The sequence below is a fragment of the Gossypium hirsutum genome, chromosome A05 (genome assembly GCF_007990345.1).
Source record: "Gossypium hirsutum isolate 1008001.06 chromosome A05, Gossypium_hirsutum_v2.1, whole genome shotgun sequence".
Classification (NCBI taxonomy): Eukaryota; Viridiplantae; Streptophyta; class Magnoliopsida; order Malvales; family Malvaceae; genus Gossypium; species Gossypium hirsutum.
This window is the reverse complement of record NC_053428.1, coordinates 107,214,535-107,233,297: the sequence shown is the minus strand read 5'-3', so window position 1 is coordinate 107,233,297 and position 18,763 is coordinate 107,214,535. Positions and strand designations below refer to the sequence as shown.

Here is an 18,763-nt window from a genome sequence, read left to right as displayed (position 1 = left end):
TCTTGACCTCACTTTACCTACTGACAAAATTTCTACCATCCCAACAACAACACAAATCCCAACCAAATATGCAGTATGCCAATATCTCATTCATACCAATTTCATATTTACTAACAAAAATTGAAATACATGGAACTTATGAGAGAGATGGGTTTTGTAGCCATGCCTTTAGTTTTCTATAGAGTATTAATGGAGATGATTGCCATTTCTTAATTCTATTGAGTGCAATTCTGAGTGAATTCAATATTTTTTAGCTTATACTAATGTGTTAAATTTTTTAAGAAATTATAAAATATCTTAAAAGGGTATGTTTGTTTCACAGAAAATGACTTATAAAAAATATTTTTTATATTTTTTTTGTTGTTTCGTAGAAAACAATTTGGTTAAAGAAAAATGACTTACAGGTCAATAAAAAATAAGCCTTTTTTTTAAAAAAAAGAGCTCCAGAAATTAACTTAAATCAAGTTTAATATTATTATATTAATGATATTTTTTATTTTCATTTTTTAAATGATTTAAAATTATTAAAATATTAATATAAAATATTATAATTTTTAATAGTATTAAACATGCATATTTAATTATTTATATTTAATCATATAATAATTTATTAATATAATTAATATACTTTATTATTTTAATAAATTATTTAATATTTTAATTTTATTTTAATAATAAATTTTAAAAATAATAAATTTAAATAATATTCTTAAATATTCAATATTAATATTTTAACAATAAATCTTTATTACATTTATAAATATATTAATAAAAAATATTTTATAGTATAAATGTTAAAATATGACACAAGTGTTGGATCTAGTACCCTAATTGTAATATTTTTATCCAAGTACATTTATATTTTTTTCAAATAGATAGGTAAATAAAATCATTCATAAATCACATTAATATTTTTTATAATTATCCCTGTGATAGCCCTAAATTGACCCTAGTCGGAAAGTGGTTTCGGGACTGCTAAACCGAGTCACCGAAGTATTTGAATATAATATTTATTGTCTAAAATATGTGTTTATGCATGTGAATTTTTAAATATGTTAGTTGTTGCAAATTGATATGAAATTTATTGAAATGGACTTGTGTGAAAATTTTAAGAATGTGTTAGGTAAATTTTGAAATGACTTTGTATTAAGTGGCTTCAAAACCTAAGGACTTGCATGTCAAATTGACATTTTTAGTAAGTAGTGGCCGGCCAAGTGGAGTGACCATTGAAGTGTATGTAATTTATACATATATTTATATTATAATATAATTAAAATAATATATGTTATTAGTGTTATAATAAAAATAATGAAATAAAAGAGTGAAAGTGGGGGTGAAGAAAAACAAAGCTTCATCTTTGTCTTCTTGGCCGAATTGAAAGAAAGAATTGGGGCAAAAACATTCGGTCACTTGAAGCTTGAGAAGGTTAGTAAATTTTGTTAGTTTTTGAAATTTTAAGCTTAGTTTAAGTCAATTAGTTAGTTCCATATTTAGCCCATTTGAAAATTTGGAATTTTAGATGTTGGTTTGAGCTTTCGGTTGTGGTTGTCAAGGGTGGAAATGAGATTTTGTTTGTCTTCAACAATTGATTGGTATATAAGTGTTAAATGTGAGAAAATTTCGTTTGGGTAATTGAAATAAATAATTAGAGGCTTAATTATCAAAAGGTTCGGCTATGTATATGATTTTTTTAGGTATAATTTTGAATATTATAAGTAATGTTATGCATAGGTTTCGGTTTTGATATTATTTTTATAAGCATAATTAGTTCAATTTGATAATAAGGTATGAGGTGATAAGTAAAATTTTCATGGTGGTTTAGGTTTAATGACATTCGGCTATGGATTATAAGTGTTAGCTAATTCGGCATAAGAGTATAAATGTTAATTACTTTATATTTGAAGCCTTGAAGAATAGGTTGTGGAATATTAAAGTGTTGAAGGTTAAATCTTTAAGCTTGGTTAATTTGGACATTCGGCAATTCTTATGACATTAGATATAAGTGTATGAAAGGTTAAGTCTAAGTGGTTGGGAGTTAAAATGTTGGTGATTTAGGTACGGTCTTTGCATGAAAATATACTTATGGAAATGGTTATTATATTTTTTTTCTAAAATGTCACTAAATGCCTTTATGTTAAGGAATATTCAGCTATGTTATATATACATATATATATAAGTTTAATTTATTCATGGTAACTTGGCATGTGGATTGGATATATGTTAGTTAATACATGCATTTGGAGGTGATGTGTTTAATAATTAGGTATACGGTTTGGTTTCATTATTGAGTATAAGGGTTAAGTGTTTTAAATTGCCTTTGATGTATACGTGTTTATATTGAAATATTAAGGCTATGTTAGGCAATTGAGGGTTTCGGCCAAAATATTAAAATAAATTGTGTGAATGTTTGAGTGATGAATTTGACTCTTGTGTCGAGTTGGGATGATATGTGTATTTTTATAAAACTAAATGATGCTAAATAAATTCGATTATGCATGGTATTAAGCTAGTATTATGTTCGTTAGTACATGAGTAGAGCATATGTATGATGTTTAATATCTAGTTAATAACATCATTTGTACTTAATTGTATGGTATACATGTATTAAATCGAATCGCTAAATTGATAAGTTATTTAATAAAATCTATTTATTGAATCAAGCTCAAGAGCCAAGAGGGTCAAAATCAGATAAAGGAAAAGAAAAAGCGATCGAGTAGTCTATCCACAACTATTCAAAATATCCGAGGTAAGTCTTTGAGTAACGGAACTTAGCTTGTGATTTTATAGGTATCATATAAAAGCATAGTAGATAAGTTGTGATCTTATGGTTCTATATAAATTACATAGTGAAACCAATGATTTTTATTTTGTATGACTTGGAGTCGAATGGTTGAAGAATTCATGTGGAATAATGAAATGAAATCGTATTACGTGTATGTAGCTATTGAGCCGTAAGAGTAAGGGTTGATAAGCATGTCAAACTTGTTTTCTAGTAAAGCGATGGAAATGCTAATAGGTCATGATATATATATGTGCATAGTATTCGTGCGGGTTATTGTAACCGGGTTAAGTCTCGAAGGCATTCGTGCGGGTTATTATAACCGGGGTAAGTCCCGAAGGCATTCGTGCGGGTTATTATAACCGGGCTAAGTCCCGAAGGCATTCGTGCGGGTTATTATAACCGGGTTAAGTCCCGAAGGCATTCGTGCTGGTTATTACATCTGAGCCAAATTCCGAAAGTATATATGTTTGGAAAGGTGCGATTCTGTCGTAACAATTCCGATTAATGTGCTCATAATCCCTAATATGACCAGGTATGGATCGTATATACATTGAAAAAAAAAATTGGTACAGTATAAGTTGTGATTATGAAATCGAATAAGGTTCTCCCGACCATTCCTTAGGGTTATATGAAGTCTAAAGCTCACTCGAGTTACATGAAATTGAATCAAATGAAATTTAGTTAAGTTTGATTTCGAATGTGTAAACATATTGATAGAAGTGTAAATTAAAATGAATATGTGATCTTGTGCATAGACATTTATTTATCCTTATGAATGCTATTTCTTTTGTGTTTTTGTTTCAAATGATTTCCTTACTTATAAGCTTACTAAGCATCGAAACGCTTACTCTGTTGCTTAAATTCTCTGTATTATAGATTTTGTTCGTCAGCTATCGGACTCGGAAGTGTCAAAGTCGAAGTCATCCACACTATCTAAGCCCCTTTTTGGTACTCTTTCAGTCGAACTTTGATAATGGCATGTATAGGACTGACCTTTGTTGTTAATTAAGTATCTTTTGGTAATGTATATTCGTATAGCCATGCGAAAATGGCTTGTATATTTTGAGTATGGCGTTATAATCATTTTGTATATATGGTCTTATGATATGATTATTGAGTGGTATGGAATTGTTTGGTAATGATTAGCCATTGGAATGGCTAATCATGATCATATTTGATGCCATGTATGTCAAATTGCTAGCTAATCCATGGAAACCATGAAATAGGTAAAATTTACCACGAAATATTTTTCAGACAGCAGTAGTGAAGTGAGTCTGAAAAATCACTAAAAATAGAAGAAATGGAATTAAATAATGAATAAATTATGGAATCGAAGCTTGATGAGTATATTTTCATATGGAAGAAGCAAAACAGGTATATGAGTTATATTTTATGAGATGTTTAAATTTTTGTAAAACAGGGCCAGAACGACTTCTGGATCCCCTGTTATAACTTTGGAAATTCACCATAAATTTTAAAAAGATAATTATAAGTCATGATTTATATGTACAGATTCATTATTGAGTCTAGTTTTATTAGAGACAAACGGCATAGTCATTGAAGCTCTGTACAGGGAGATATCTGATTCGTAATACACAGAGGTCAGAGTAGTCGAAACCCGAAACAGGGGAGACTTTAACTAATAAACTGTACTAATTGGCCCAACCAAAAATTCTAGAAAAAAATTTGTAGATAGATATATGAGTCTAGTTTCAGGAAAAATTTACGGAATTGAATTTCGAGTTTTGGAACTCGATATATGATTTTTAAAGTGACTGTGATGCAGTTAGCCAGCTTGTCTGGAAATTTTAAAATGAATTGTATGAGTTGTGTAAGTAATGAATTAAGTCCGTTAACACCTCGTGTTCGACTCCGGAAACGGTCTCGGGTACGGGGCGTTACAATCCCCATATAATTGTTTGCATGCAAAGCAAAATTTAGCTAAAAGTACGAAGTATAAAAAAATTTGACTTCAAAATTTTTTTCAAAGTTCAAAAATTCACGCATCCTTGTTTCTCCGAGCATGAGCCGTGAGCACGCCTTATTCTTTGACTTTTTCTTCTGAGTCCACAAAATACCCAAACTTTATTTTGTCCATAAAACCTCCATATGGCTTTCAAATGATTCCAACTCTCTTTTTATCCTACAAAATACAAAATTCAACCAAAAGATAGTTTACAAGCACATTAAGTCATCAAAACATATTGGAAAGTTCTTAAAATATATGCAAACTACACTCCAACAAAGCTCTTTGATATGATGGAAGGATGTTTGCACTATCTTATAGTTTATCATTTTAGTGCTATTGGTGTGGTGGAGAAGTCTCGTGTCTCTAAGTCAATTTTATTAGAGTTTATTATGAGAAAAAATGAGTTAAATGTTATTAATAAACTTGAAATGTTTACTATAGATGGCTAAAAGCAAAAGTAAGTGTCATGAACTAAATATCTTATAACTTAAAAGAGATGAAAATAAGGTAAATGCATTAGTAAGCAAAAAAGAATTTCACATGATAATAAACTTTAATAGTGTGTGGCTTAGTGAACTTACCTTAAACAATATTAAGGAAATTGATGATTTAAGCATGCTATAGTTCAAAGAAATGAAAATGATGTATATGAATCACTTAAAGATTAACAACTGTAAATGGGAAATGGGAAATGGGAAATGTGAAATGTGAAATGTGAAATGTGAAATAACATATCAATATATTATGGACTCTACTTAAGAGTCTTGAAATAGATATTTTCATTAAATGAATTGGTTAACAAACTGTTAATAGGTAAGTTGAGCCCTTACACTTTAATAAATCAAAATGAAACAACGAATAGTACTAAAATGTAGCTTGAATGAAACTAGCATGAAATCCATAGAATGAGCTCAACACTAATAAGGATTAAGATATAAGTAAGTTTATCCCTGGCTACTTACTGAGCTTTTTAAGCTCATGCATTAGTTGTTTAAAACGCATAGGTTTGGACTTATCAAGAAGTCATGGTGTTGGCTTGAGAGCATCGCATCATGCATCGAGCTTTTAAGGTTGTAAATTCAAGTGTTTAAATATCATTTGTATTGGATTATTGGCATGTATAGAAAGACTTAGAATACTCTAGCAATTGTAAAGTTAAATGATGAACTTGAGCCTCTTTTGTGTTTCTCAAAAACAAATATGTATCTTTTGTTTTGGATGTGTCCATGCCAAGCTTTTAAGCTTAAATGAGTTTAAGATTTGATTTACAATGACAAGATTTATGTTGAAATGATATGGTGATGTTTGGGATATGTTTTGGAGTGATTTTAAGTGTTTTGGGCAAACTCAGTGAGTCATGTTGTGACCACAGAGTTGCAACATCGCGAATTTGATGTCTGACATCACAACTTCTCTTTTCTCATGTCGTGACCTCATTAACATAGTCAGTCACGTCACGCTGTCAAATGTTCCTCATCACAACATCGCACCTATTTCAGCACTACACTAATTAAAGTCATTTTGACCTTTCGGAGGTCGTTTTAAGTTCTGATCACCTCCGATTAACTTCAAATAAATCCTAAATGATTTTAAATTATTTTTAAAACTTTAAATATTGTCTAAAACATATTTTAATTGTTTTAGAAAAATGTTTTAAATTTTTAACTCTTAAATAAATCCAAGATTTCTTACCTGTACATTCTTTGGTGGCATCTCCCATCCGTACCAGTTGTCTGAAACGGGTGAGGGTTGTTACAAATTTACTCACTTAGCTAGGCTCTAGACATAGGGGACCAAACTGCGTATACAACTTGTTGTGTTTTAGTTTTCTTTAATCTTATCACATTGCTCCTGTTAGTGGCAATTGCAACCATCACTTCCATATAAACACTCTATTTTTCTAAACAATTATCAACTGTTCGTTTCAACAATTGGTATTAGAGCTTCTCACTTAACGTAGCTAGTGATGTTTCCTAGTGTTGGTAATTTCCAGATATGGAAGGATCTTCGATTGTTTGTCCTCCTAGGTTCGAGGGTTCTAATTGTGCTTATTGGAAGACATGAATGAAATCCCTTATCAAGTCAACAGATGAGAAAGCATGATGCTTTGTCCTCACTAGTTGAGAATCACCTATGATTGAGACAGAAGCAAAAAGAACTCAAAAGTCTAAGTTGGCTTGGACCATTGATGAAAAACAACTTGCAAACACCAGTTCTAAAGCTCTTTAAGCTATCTTCTATGATGTCGATGCATAAGAATTTAAGAGCACTTCAAAGTGGACAACTGCTAACGAGGCATGAGACATCCTTGAAACTGCTCATGAAGGCACAAGCATAGTAAAGCAATCTAAGATGTAGATTTTAACCACTAAATTTGAAACATTGAGAATGTAGGATTCAAAAACTATTGGTGATTTTTATGCAAAGCTTTGTAATCTGTCTAATCAAGCTTTTGCACTTGGAGAATAATATCTCACTCAAAACTGGTTAGAAAAGTATTGAGGTCATTGTTTAAAAGATTTGCCATCAATGTCACTACCACTGAAGGAGCAAAAATTCTAAACATCATGAAGATTGATGAACGAATCAGATTTCTATAAACCATTGAGATAACCCTAGATGAACCCAAATCAAGCAAAGCCAAGGGGGAAAGGAGAATTGCTTTGCAAGTGACAAATAAAGTGACCGGTTTTGTCTCAACTGCGATTGAAGATCTTCAAGAACAAATTGCTTTGCTTACTCAGAATTTTGGTAAAGCTTTCAAGAAACAGTCCAAAAGATTCAATGTATAATTTGATTCGGTAAACTCAACTTTATAATTTCTTCTTTCCTTTTGAAATTACAATTATAAACCACTTAAAAGTAATCTAAATTATGCTACTAACAAATGAGAATACACTTGAATAACTTCAATATTACTAATACTATGAAACCCAAACATGGTGAAAACCTAAAGTTTTCAAGACTTTTCTTTCCCATTAACTCAGATTTTATTATTTAATATCTACATTGCATTCACAGTTCATACATCTATATATAAATAATTATATGTATTTCTTTTTAAAAGTTTTTAATGAGATGATTTCATGTAAATAATTGAATATGTATATGTATGTAGCTGTTGTGAAGGTTCTTTTTTCTTATTTTTTGTGGAGTAGTTGGCTTTCATCCTATGATTCTCCATTACTGCTGCGAGAATTGTTAGTAACCTTCTTAGATTGCCTACGGTTCTTACTGCTATTTCCATGCACCGATTTGCTGCTTTTGCGGCTTGATAACTTTGTTGATTTCCTTCTATCTTCCTCACTTGAACCCTGCGACCCTTGGCTGTAGTCCTGGCTTATTGAAGGCTTTGATTTTCTGCGGTTCTCTCGTCTTGAAGACACATTTCCTCCATGGCTGCTGATTTCTTCTCTTGAACGGGAACTTCCATGATATCTTCTACTATAATCACGACTCACACGACTTTCTCCATAACTATTCATACTTCTACTTCTAATGCTACTGCTACGGCTATGGCTACGGCTACTGCGGTCATCGTCATCGTCATCGTCTTCGTCGTCATCGTCATCCTGATCTGATTCGTTATCTGATTCACTATCTTGTTTGTTCAGCTTCTCATCATCAACACACTCCTGGGATTGCGGCTTAGATGAAACAGGTGGAATACAACTCTCTGGTTTGGCCATGGAAAGAAAACTCAAGGCTGTCACCACATCACTCATCAAAGGACGGGCTGTAGCTTCATCTTGCAAACACATGGCTGCTATCCCAACAGCTTGATTCAAGTCCCTTTCAGGGAATCGCTTCTTAAGCAAAGGATCCGCCATTTCTGGAAACCTTTTTGGTTCCCTGAATATTGGTTGTGCCTGTTTCAAACAAAGAACCAGCAGATGGTCAATTATTAAAAGTTGCATGGTACGAGAAAATTGGGAAGCTATCAGTATCACTGAAGCAAATCTACATACCCAGGCAACTAAGTTTTGCTCATCAACAGGTTTGGTAGTGTCCATGACTCTTCTCCCTGTGATAAGTTCTAGTAGAACGACTCCAAAACTGTATACATCTGAAATAGGCGTGAGTCTACCTGATCTTGAATACTCAGGAGCACTGTAACCATAAGTTCCCATCGACCTTGACTGCAAAGGCATCTTGTCTGTTGAAGGATCAAGCTTGTCTAGTCCAATATCAGACAGTTTTGGGTTCAAATGTTCATCCAACAAAACGTTTGAGGACTTGAAATCACGATATATAATTGGAGGATTGGTCTTATCATGCAAATACTCTAGACCTTGAGCTGCACCGTATGCTATTTTCATCCTGGGAATCCACTCTAATGGCTTTTCTTGAGCCTTTTTGCCTGAAATTACATTTCTCAAAAGGAGAAACATTTATGAAAATGAAGAGATAAAACGAGAAGTTTATATATATATATACCTTGTAGATGATCTTTTACAGAACCCTCCTGCATGAATTCATAAATCAGAAGCCTCTGGTCTCCATCAGCACAATATCCAATGAGACTCACCAAATTAGGATGTTGTAAGTGACTGAGTTTGGCAACCTCAGCAAGAAAATCTTTGTCTCCTAGCACTGCATTCCTGTCAAGTTGTTTCACAGCAACAACCTGTCTCCAAATTCCAACCGAGGGTGAATCAAACATTGTGGCAGGTATAAAAATGAAATGCAATCTAAAGAAGGTTACTATAAATGTTTATGGGATTTATCAATTTTTTCTTTGCAATAAAATAAAGAAAGAAAAGAGAGCACCTGGCCAGTACCCTGAAGGGTCCCCTTGTAAACTTTACCGAAACCACCTTCACCCAACACACATTCTTGACGGAAATTCTTAGTGGCGGCGGCTAGCTCACGGAATGTAAATGCTTGAGCCTCTACGTTTCCATGTTCTGCCTCCAAGTTTTCCTTCTTGGGTTCTTAATTCACACGTAACCAACAATAACTTTATTCTTTAAAATTAAACATCTCAAATTTACGATATAAACAAAGGAACTTAAATCATTAATTAATTTATTTAGGTTTCAAAGTTATTGTTTTAGAAAATTTAAAATTTTTAACTTTTTTTATAATATTTAAAAAAAATATAAATTTTGAAATTTTTATAAATATTTTAAAATTTAATTTTTTTAATTTATTTTTGTAATTTTTGTTGGGAGAGACTAATTTGTTTATTTTTAAATTTAACAAAAAAGTATTTACACCAACATGTTATTCGAATTATTCAAGTTATAAAATTTAATTCGACTCAAACTCAAATTACTTATTCAAGTTGACTCAAATAACTCAATTCGATTAACTCGAAATTTAAATTTTTTATTATTATTTTGAATTGAACATACACCCTAATTCCCTTTTATATCAAAATCTTACTTTTAAGAAGCATCCAATTTTAACAAATGTTGATAGCTGTTATTCATCTCTAGACAAGTTTATATTATGATATCAATTATGAAAGAATTTCATTGTTAAAAGAAAAGGAATTCAAAGTGTTGATATGCTTCAATTCTGTCAAGACATTAATTAATAATGAAAACTAATTGCAGGTTTGAGTTCTTTCAAAAGTTATTAATTTTTATTATTTCTCACATAAATTATGAAATCTTATATAATCCAAAAGTTTTAAAGGAAAAAAAAAAGCTAACACAAGTCATACCTGGTGCTTTTGACTGAATGGGTTCACCAGATAAAGATTTGTGACTGGGATTCCCTCTGCTACTGGATTCCTTCTTGCTTTTTTGTGATGAGAAACAAGGGAAACAACTCATTTTGTGCGATAGATATCAACTACGAGTGGCTTTCAACACCAACAAATTAACGATGAATAAAGTTGTAATCAATGTCGTCAGAGACAATATGTGCAAAATGGTGAGAGGAGCCTTCAAGAGATTGAAGGGCTCTTAAAAGGAGGAACAAGGGAAAAACCATTAAACATTAATAAGAGATCTTGAGAACCCATGTTTTTGGAAAAAAACCAAAACAAAAACCAAAGAAACAAAAATGTTTCAAGTTTTTTGTTTTGTTTTGTTCTCCTTGGCTTTGAGCTTTAGGAGAAAAAAGTGGGAGATTTGAGTGGACAATTCGTTTGGGAAAATGGATTTCTAAAAAAAGAAATATTTATATGAGACGTAGAGGTTATCCGTACAAATATTATGGAGGTCTTTGTATTACAAGATTTTTGCATTTTGCCTTTATTAAAGAAATGGGCAAATTAATTCCTTCACGTTAAATCAATGAGCAAATTGATCAATTTATTAAAAAATTTATCCAATTTTATGAATAAACATCGATCTCTATACGTCAGCAAGTGGTACACATGACGTGCTACATGTTACTGTCTAGTTATTATGTTAGCTACACAAAATTTTAATAGGATGCAACGACTTGAAAATCAGTGGTGTCGAAAAATACGATTTTAGGACCTTGTTTCCCTAAACCTTACCCGTAAATATTTAATAAAAATATTTATGAAGTTATATTATAGAGGAATTGAATTTTAAATAGGTAATTTCACTGAATTAATTAATTAAGATATAATGATTAAATTGTAAAAGTTATAAAATTTTAATTACTGCAAATTTTTATTAATTAGAAATAGATTAAGGACTAGAGTGGAAATTATACCACTTTAGAAATGATAATGGATGGTAGTGAAGGTTAAAATGGTAAATTAATAAAAATATAAAATGTAATGATAATAAAAACACTCAAGGTGGATGGAAAGAGAACATTCTTGAATGCATTTTTTATCTTGCTCTTATTAATTATTGAATTATAGAAATACCACTGAGTTGATTACTCAGCCATTGGTTTATTTTTCGTACACATGTTAGGTTTCGATCGTGATCCTCTTATTGACGTCAACATCCAACCGTAATTCCGGACTCCTTAAAGTTGGTGAAATTATTTGTTAGCTTTATGGCATGTACCTAGGAGAGTCCTTTATATTTTGCTAACTTGAAGGTTAATTTTAGAGGTTGATAAACCTTGTATGAATGTTAATGTTAGGTTGATAATGGTATGAAACATAAGTGTATAAATAAATGTTTTGGCAATATAATGAATCATATTTGTGAGTCTTCATGAATGATAGTTGATGGTACAATGGTATGCTTTGAGCCTAGGGATAGCAAATTTTGATTTATTGATTGAATGGTGTGAATGCATGGAAAAGTAGTTGTGTTCTAATATGTTGTTTGATGTGTTTTTGGTGCCAAATTAAGGCAAGTTGATTTGGTTGTTTATGAAAGAGGTTGAATGATGAAATGGTTGCATTTTGGCTAGTTTTATGAATCTTTTAAGTGTGTCTAAGGTCATATTTTAAATCAAGATTGGTTTAGGTATGAAATGAGCACAAAATGAAAGTTCTAGACCATTTTGGTACTAAAGTATCGATACCTTGATAAAGGTATCAGTACTTAACATTTTAGTGCAATTTGATTTTTAAACAAAATGTAAAAATGGTATCGGTACCATTACTATATCAAGGTACCGATGCTTCAAAATGGTATCGATACATTTGGCTTTGATTAACTATTACAAAAGAAACAGATTTGTAAAATGCTATCGATACTATAAATTGGTATCGATGCGTTTACATTAGTATCGGTACCTTATGCCAAGTATAGATACTTGTGTTTTAAAGATGAATTTTTCAAACATCGAAGCAAGATTTGGTATTGGTACCTACCAGATGTATCGATACCTATCCCAAAATTTTGAAAGTTTACAAACTAGCACTATTTCATGTTCGGATCAACAATTAAGTTCCCAGAAGTTCGATTGAATCTCGAATAGTCTCCTCGTTAAATAATAATTATAATTAGGTATTGCTTGATGGTTTATGTAAAGTATTCACTATGTTTTCGGTGTAATTGCCTGGTAATGGCGGTAGCATTCTGTAACTCGGACCCGGCGATTGAGTTGGGCGAGGAGTGTTACAAAAGGAATGAAATTTTTTAAAAGAAATAATCAATTTACACTTTAATCTAATATATAAGGACTAATTTACCGATTTTTTGAATAGGAAAAACAAAATGCAAAGGTTTGTAATTGATATTGGACATCATAGTCATAATGTGTTTGTGTTTTCTTTTTATTTATATCAAGTTAAATGGAAATTAAAATCTTAATTTCTAAATGAAATTCTTTTAATTAAATTATATAAAGATTGAACTAACATTATACTAACAAAATAGTATTACAAGTATTGTGATTTTAAAAATAAAAAATAATTATTAATTTTTTAATATATTCAGTTCAAAAAAAAACTTTATATTAAAAATCACTTAATTTTTAAAAAAAAATTTTAACATTAATTTTATTATTGGAGGATAATGTGTTTTAGCGCATTTAAATTCATGTACTTTTATACTAACAACAATACTGATATTAATCGAGTTAAGACTTAACTTACTTGTTATCTTTAGTTTCTTTACCCATAGAATAGGTGTAATAAATTATATTTTCTTTTTAAATGAGGTATTTTAAGCCATGTAAGGATATCTAAACGTTTAGATTGCCAAAACCACCATGAAACTAAAATTTGTTCTTTTATTATTATTATTATTATTATTATCAAATTGTCCTTTTGTTTTTTTATAGCTAAAACTATGTGAATAGTCTCTATACTTATTTATTTGTTCAAATTTAGGCCCTCTATTTTTATTTATCAAAATTGATCCCTCTACTTTTTGCTTTTCTCTTTTTTAGTTCTTTGGCCTAACACTTTCCATTATTTCCTTTAAGTTCAATCACATGGTTTTTTTCTCTATTTACACGTCATTTTTTAATGACCAGATAATTACACATCGGAGGTGATATCACATAATTTTACCTTAACACTTAAAAAAAAAGAAAAAGTTAAGGGTATAATGCGCTCAAATTTCTTCGTGACAAAAAGTTCAATTCAATAGTAAATTTATTAACTAAAACCATTTTAAGATATAAAACAAAGAGATTTTTAGGAATAAGCAATGTGGCGGATTTAAAATATTTTTAATTTGTTAGTTGTGTTATTGGATTGCATTGATTAGTTAGTATTTACGAGTTAGAATCTATGGCCTATGGACTAGATTGCAGCAATAGCAGAATTTGTTGGGTCAATGTCTAAATAACGAGAAGTTAGATATAATTCATAAGAAGGACTAGAGTGGTTATGAGACCAAGGATGCGTTAGCAAATTTCCCAATTGGTAAAAGTCGTTGGAGGGAACAGTTTATAGGGGTCTCCATTCTCCCGATCATTTGTCAAGTTTCCAACCAAAATCATTTCTCAAATTCTGTATCCATTTTCTTCAGTTTTTGGCTCCAGGAATCAATTTCCAGCAAGGTAAATTTATTTTGTCACTAATTTTTATCAGTCTTTTTAGTTTTACAAGCTTGAATATCAAATTTTCTTCTTCCGTTGAGCATTTCACGTTAGCTTCCAAGAAAGGTAGATTTTCAATTCCTGATGATTTTCAACGAAATGAGGTTAAAGATTTAATGGTTTTGAGAATTTAAATCATTTTAAGCTCTTAGGATTCAAGATTTTTCAAGAATTAAGCATTTTTTTCTATTTTATATTTTCATTTTCGTCGTTTTTCAATGCTAGAGAGAACTTTAGTTTTGTGTTGTTTTTTAGTTAGTTTCTCAATGGTTTTAATTCTAGAATCATGTGGGAATAGGAAATTTCATATTTATTTGGAATTTAAGTTGAGTTTTGGAGGGTTGTCATTAAACAGTCTAGAGACAGAAAGTGAGTTGTGTTGAGGTTTTCTTGATTTCTAGGAGAGTTTTGGTAAAGTTATAGACTTTGAATCACAGTTGAATCGATAGGAATTAGATTTGGTTAGCTTTGGTTGGGGGTCGAAAGAGTTCTCTTGCGAATCTTAGGAAACGAAATGGAATCTCGCTTTATGGAATTGCGTTGCTTCAATAATTCTAAGTGTTTCAATGGTTGAATTATGATTTTAAGAACCCATTTCTACTCTTTTGATTTGAAAATGAAGTTAATGAGATTGGAGAAAGTTCCAAAGCTAAGGGGAAGGAGAAAGTCTTAGAACTATGGAAGCATGAGTCAATTACACATTTGAGATGTTTTGTTGAGGTTGAGCATGCTTTTGTATGAAACTTAGTAGGAGTATTGATTTATGTGAGTGTCAAGGTGATGCTTACGATGCTTATTATTAGTAGTAAATATGCTTAAATTGTTAAAACAGCCTTATTAAACAATCTTGGAATGTGATCAGGTATAGTTGGGATGCTATGGTATAATGAGCTTAATTCTTTTGTGATTATTGTTACATTAGCTTAATGCGCCCAGGAGTTTTTGGTGTGCTGGGAGGGTTTTCTTATTAGATCTTATACATGTTCGTGTTTGGAGGGTGTTTTAGTGCTATGCACTTGTATGGTGTGTTGGGTTGGAAGTTGTGTTATTACTCACAATGGGGTTTCATTTATGTTATGGCACTCATGTGTAACTTGATGTGTTTAGGAGTATCATGTATCCAAGATTTTCATGCTCGATTAATAAAGGCTACAATCTAACTATGTTATAATAAAATTGAATGTTGTGTATGAGCAAAGTATTTGGTAATAAGTATGAGAAGTAGTCTTTGAAAATGATGAGAATATATGATTCGTGGCGTAAATGATTGAGAAAATTATAAAAATGTTAGTAATTTGTGGTTTGAATTCATGTCGTAATGATTATATGTTGTTGAATTTAAGCTTAGTATGCTTTTATTATCTAACATGTTCCGTGCACAAGTCTCTGTTTATTTGATTCGGATCGTGTGCTGGCTCCACCTCCGAGGAATTTCAGGTGTTCAATTTCCATTTGTAATGTCTCTTTATGTTCTAGTTGTAGTGATATTTGGATTTTTTTTTGTTAAGTTAATTTTGATCTTATGTAGAGTTAACAGAACATGTCCGAGCCCAAAAGCCCGCTTGTATCAATTTGAGTCCGTAACGATCCGAGTTTGAGAAAATTCAATCTTGTAATAAATTTGAGTTTAAAATCAATCTGGCCCAAGCTCGAAATAAATTTAACCCAAAGACTTGAAAAACATGAATTTATAATTAAACAACAGACATATTAATAATTAATATAAATAAAGAATACGATATTACTTCAAATATAAATAAATAATAATTCGTTATTTTTAGAAAATGTATTCATAAACTTGAGTTGGATGCCACTACCATTTGGCTCCATTAACTCATTCACAATCGTAATTGTGAAGTGAAGTGAAGGTATGGTTTTAGTTTTAGGCACCTCTGGCTTTAATTAAATTGTCAAAGCTTCCTATAATGTCTCTGTTTGATGGAGGTGTGTTTGTAAATATGTTTGTATTCTTATATGCTACTCATACGTTACCAACAGTAGGAAAAGCATATATATATATTTTGGACAAGAGTTTCATTCATAACAAACTTAAATTTCATTTTCCATTACCAGACAACATTTAGAAAAAAAAAAAACCAGAAAACCTAGAGCTGGTCCTTCAAAGTAAACCATTAATACTAATTACCAAGCTTATCAATAATCCCTTAGACTCCTCCAACAAGCTTATGCTCCTGTTCAGCTTCTCACGCTTGGCTGCAACAACAGGTGACTCCTCCACAAATGCTGGAAGCCACTACCATTTGGCCCCATTCACAAGCCTCTTTCATCTTCATGTCAGATTATGGATTGCTCTTTTGCTCGATGCCTGAAGCTTAGGATAGTTCTCGGAATGATCCATCAACACATTTATAGCAACATCCTCCGAATATTCCCACACCTCGCTCATGAATACAACTGGCTTGCTGGAAATTTCTTTCACTTTCCCCTACAGAATAGTTAAGAATGCTGTTCTTGGAAGAAAATTTGGCAGAATAATACCTCTAGCTTCCTCCAAAACAAGTATTTCATCCATCAAAAAGTTTGTTGAGAATGATAAGTTATATTGGGACCTTTCTGAAGATCATCAAAGAAATTGTTGAGCATTTCAGCTAGCCTAGCTGTGCAGTGCATCCTTTTCTCACCCAGATATTCTTCAAATTCTCCGTTAACAAGAAATTTTTGCATCGACTCCTTAGCTGCGCCAATAATCTGAATAAACCCCGTCATTGCCTCCGCTGGGGAAGACAAACACATTGGCATTTTCTTTAGCTCCGAGATGATGTGATTCAATTTTTCAGTAATTTTTCGTACGATCTCTGGCGAACATTTTGATATTATTGTAGCTTGAATTTGAACAAGCTTCTAAGCCAACACTGGTATTCCCACAATAGATTTATCAATCTGGAATAAAAGAGGATGTGATTGAAACAGCCTTGCTTCTTCGATTCTTGCTTCCTCGTACGACTCATCACCAATACGGTTGCACACACGTATATAACCAAGCCCTAGGTTAACATCATCAGCTGTAACTTTCTCTAGCAATCCTTCAGGTGATTTATCGGCTTTCGGGTTTTTTACCTCAATATTATAAAATAAATTTATACACGAAAATGGGTTGTAAGTCAGATTAATTACGAAAATGGTATATTTTTTTAGGTCGTGCCTACCTGACAGGCACAACTAATATTTTTAATATTAAATTTTTTTTCGTTTAAAAAATTATTATTATTATATATATATTTTTCGGGTTAGTATACAACCCGTGTATATGGACGGGAGAAGCATACATACATGTTGTGCCTGCTTGGTAGGCGCAATTGGTGGGGCCCACATGATTAATTTTTTCCCATATCAGATGAAGAACATACAGAAAATTTAGCAGCAAAATAGAAGTAAGAAGAGAGGGAGAAGAAGGAAAGAAAGGAAAGCAAGAAGAAGGATAATGTATTTTAATTTATTTATTTTTAAATAGAATATAGAATTTTGTTAGAAATTTTATTTTTTAAAAGTTTGTTAGATTAATAATTTTGTTAGCTTCTGAATGAAAAATTTTGCATTAAAAATTTTATGTAACTTTTTTGCTATTCGAAACTATTTTGAGAATTTTGAAATTCTTTTAACAGATCTAGTATTGAATATGAAGAATTAGTTTTTCGTATGCATTTATTTTGATGGAGAAATTTTGACAACAAACGTAGGATGTATATTTGAATGTCGCAAACAAGTAGCAATGAGATTCAATAGAAATATCTCTTTTGATGATATGAAGGAAAAGATTAGTGAAAAAATTTATAAACGTTGAGGGAGAAGGATCTCGAAACTTTTCTACAAGTTTCCAGTTTCGACGGATCCCATAAAATTCACTGAAATGGAACTTGTAGACGATGAAGACGTGGAGACAATGGTCGCTCTTTATTGTGGGACTTAGAGCAACCAAAATGCACAGATTCAGTTATTTGCTGAGTTAGCTGGTGTGGAGGAAACTAAAGATCCCACTCCATTAGGTGAAGAAGATGGAGCTCAAGAACCGTGTATGGTGGTTCCGGTATCATACGTTGGTAGTCAATCAACTATACATGGGATCGACTTTGATCTTAATGCTGCACCCGAGACTGCTGTGGTTGGTGATGATGTATACCATAATAGTGATCCTTTTGATCATAAAGTCGATAGTGAAAGTGATCCCGACGTGGATGAGGTCCCGGATGATATTGACGATGAAGGCGTGAATGAAGAAGTAAATGTTAATGCATTTTCAGTTGGGAACCAGATTCATCGTATTGTGATACATAATAATCCTGGGGCACACATGTCTCGGATAGATCCCGATGCGGTGCATGTGGCTGAGTTCCCAGAGTACCCTGAAATACAATCTGCTCATCGGATGACCGTATATTCTAATCTTGAGGAGTTGTTCGTGCGCCAGAGATTTGAAAATAAGGAAGAGTGCGTATTTGCCATTAAACGGTATAGTATGAATATATCAGTAGACTATAAAGTCGTCATGTCTAAACCGACATTATATATTGGAGAGTGTTGGAAGTCGACAGAAGGCTGCAATTGACGGATACGAGCTGCATTTATCCAAAAGTTGCAAATGTGGGAGATACGAAAATTTGTTGGGCCTT

General features: G+C 31.7%; 1 protein-coding gene and 1 long non-coding RNA gene across 2 annotated transcripts; one reads left to right on the top strand and one right to left on the bottom strand.

Annotated features, from left to right (window-relative positions):
- Positions 1-7,645: 7,645 nt before the first annotated feature.
- On the bottom strand, positions 7,646-10,857 carry LOC107960879 (probable serine/threonine-protein kinase PBL25). The gene is made up of 5 exons (XM_041114435.1): positions 10,423-10,857; positions 9,522-9,685; positions 9,189-9,378; positions 8,720-9,111; positions 7,646-8,620 (listed from the first exon to the last, which is right to left on the bottom strand). Exons 1-5 carry the CDS (start codon positions 10,532-10,534, stop codon positions 7,922-7,924), a joined length of 1,557 nt encoding a protein of 518 aa, XP_040970369.1. The 5' UTR covers positions 10,535-10,857; the 3' UTR covers positions 7,646-7,921.
- A 3,122-nt stretch (positions 10,858-13,979) lies between these two features.
- Positions 13,980-15,772, top strand: LOC121229662 (uncharacterized). Its single transcript, XR_005927581.1, has 2 exons — positions 13,980-14,096; positions 14,998-15,772. It is a non-coding gene; the product is annotated as an uncharacterized lncRNA (long non-coding RNA).
- The last annotated feature ends 2,991 nt before the right edge of the window (positions 15,773-18,763 follow it).

Bases quoted from the DNA above. Each gene is read 5' to 3' on its own strand.
- LOC107960879 (XM_041114435.1), bottom strand. From the start codon at position 10,534: ATGAGTTGTTTCCCTTGTTTCTCATCACAAAAAAGCAAGAAGGAATCC. The intron at 9,379-9,521 runs GTGCTCTCTTTT...ATTTGGAGACAG, and splicing joins CCCTTCAGGGTACTGGCCAG to GTTGTTGCTGTGAAACAACT. The intron at 9,112-9,188 runs GTATATATATAT...ATGTAATTTCAG, and splicing joins TGTAAAAGATCATCTACAAG to GCAAAAAGGCTCAAGAAAAG.